This window comes from Sinocyclocheilus grahami, unplaced genomic scaffold (assembly GCF_001515645.1).
Source record: "Sinocyclocheilus grahami isolate Dianchi unplaced genomic scaffold, SAMN03320097.WGS_v1.1 scaffold34425.1, whole genome shotgun sequence".
Classification (NCBI taxonomy): Eukaryota; Metazoa; Chordata; class Actinopteri; order Cypriniformes; family Cyprinidae; genus Sinocyclocheilus; species Sinocyclocheilus grahami.
Genome location: NW_015522142.1, coordinates 1 through 1,652, shown reverse-complemented (window position 1 = coordinate 1,652; position 1,652 = coordinate 1). Strand labels below are relative to the sequence as shown.

Here is a 1,652-nt window from a genome sequence, read left to right as displayed (position 1 = left end):
TTTCTGTATTTCATCCAACTGTGTAGTAGTACACTGGTTCATCCAGTGCATCGATTTCCTTTTATGAATTCCACTGGCTTACAATTTATCTTTGCAGAGACAGACCAATTTTATACTACTTTCACACTGTACTAAATGCTACAAAGCAGACACTACAGCAAGAGGATTTGGAGTTTGTTTTATTGTTCTAGTCAACATCAGAGGTGCATCAAGGACATGGAAAAATAACTATCTGTAGGTTTCGCGCACAAACCACACTACAGTACTCCTGTCCTGCATGAGCTCTATCACACAGAGCCTCTTCTGCCATGACAATTCACCATCAGATTACCGTGTGCACGAGCGATTATGGAGAAATCATGGGGAATCTTGTGCACAAGATGAAGAGACAAGGTACAAAACGCAAAACAGACTGCAGTTCTAAGTTAATGTTCTCACCTTGTATTTTAAAATAGCAAACATCTCAGCCCAGATTGATGATATTCTCCACTAGAACCATCTCACCAAAAAGGCTGCACACAGAAAATGAGTAAAGCACAAACTAGACGATTCTTCACAGGAAAGGTGCGTGGTTTCTCCTCTAAAATGCTTGCAAAACGTCAGCAGATTCACTATTGAAATGCTTCCAGTTGTGACGCATTAAACATGAAGAATTTAACAGCGGAAAGATGTTTTTAAAAAGGAAAAAGAACAAATCAAATGTTTACTAGTCAAAGAAATCAAAACAGTCTTTTTTGCCCTGGCGATCATTTCCATGCACTTTGCATAAAGTTTAGTGTCAGGACAGAAAAGCGCTTTATTGTACAGCAGTGCTACTCAAGAGTTTCTAAGGAGAGGCGACGGGATTGCGCCCACGCGAGAGGCTGCAGTACAGGCTACAGACAAAGAACGAGTTCGCTTTATTTCCACCACATCTCAGAGAGACGCAGCAGAGAACATGGCCAGGCCGACTAGCTGCCTTACAGTATCGCGCACAAACATTCATACACATGTGCAATCATATGCGAGTGCACACCTGGCCACAGTACAAAAGCAAACCACTTGCTACATTAGATTAGAAACCAAAGCAAGTACGCTTCCTCACTCGCACAAACACAGTCGCTTCAGGGGGACAGATATTATAGAAGGTACAAAAAAACCTCTTAAAAAACAAAACATAACACAGAAGACCGTAAATTATACAGACGCACACGCAAGCACGCTATTATGCTGCGGTTTGTTCCTGGGCTCCGTTTTCATCTATTTTTATTGTACTACCATTCTCTTTCTTTTCCTGCTCCTTCTCTTGTTCGGACTCTTTCTGGAAAACACACACACAAAAAACAACATCATGAGTTAGAAGACAACAGCTATCTGGTGGTTAAATCTTTTGTGCAATGACTAAGAGCTAGTAACCGTAGACACTTACTTTGGCGTCTCTCTCTGCAAACTTCTGGAACATGTTGGCATAGAGGCGTTTGTCCTTCTCATGTTGCTCTTTGATATGTTTCTGGCAGACCACAATCTGGCTCTTCGCAGCCTTATTGGCTGGATACAACTGAGTGACGTGCTGGAAGTCTGCTCTCGCCCGGTCAAACTCCTTCATGACAATCAATGACTCTCCTCGTCTAAACAAAGCCTTCTCGTTATTTGCGTCCAGCTCCAGTGCCTTT

The 1,652-nt window shown here is 42.3% G+C and overlaps 1 protein-coding gene across 1 annotated transcript; it reads right to left on the bottom strand.

Moving 5' to 3' along the window:
- Positions 1-162: 162 nt before the first annotated feature.
- LOC107580490 (peptidyl-prolyl cis-trans isomerase FKBP5-like) lies at positions 163-1,645 on the bottom strand. The gene is made up of 2 exons (XM_016266180.1): positions 1,409-1,645; positions 163-1,300 (listed from the first exon to the last, which is right to left on the bottom strand). Exons 1-2 carry the CDS (start codon positions 1,583-1,585, stop codon positions 1,205-1,207), a joined length of 273 nt encoding a protein of 90 aa, XP_016121666.1. The 5' UTR covers positions 1,586-1,645; the 3' UTR covers positions 163-1,204.
- Between the last annotated feature and the right edge of the window lie 7 nt (positions 1,646-1,652).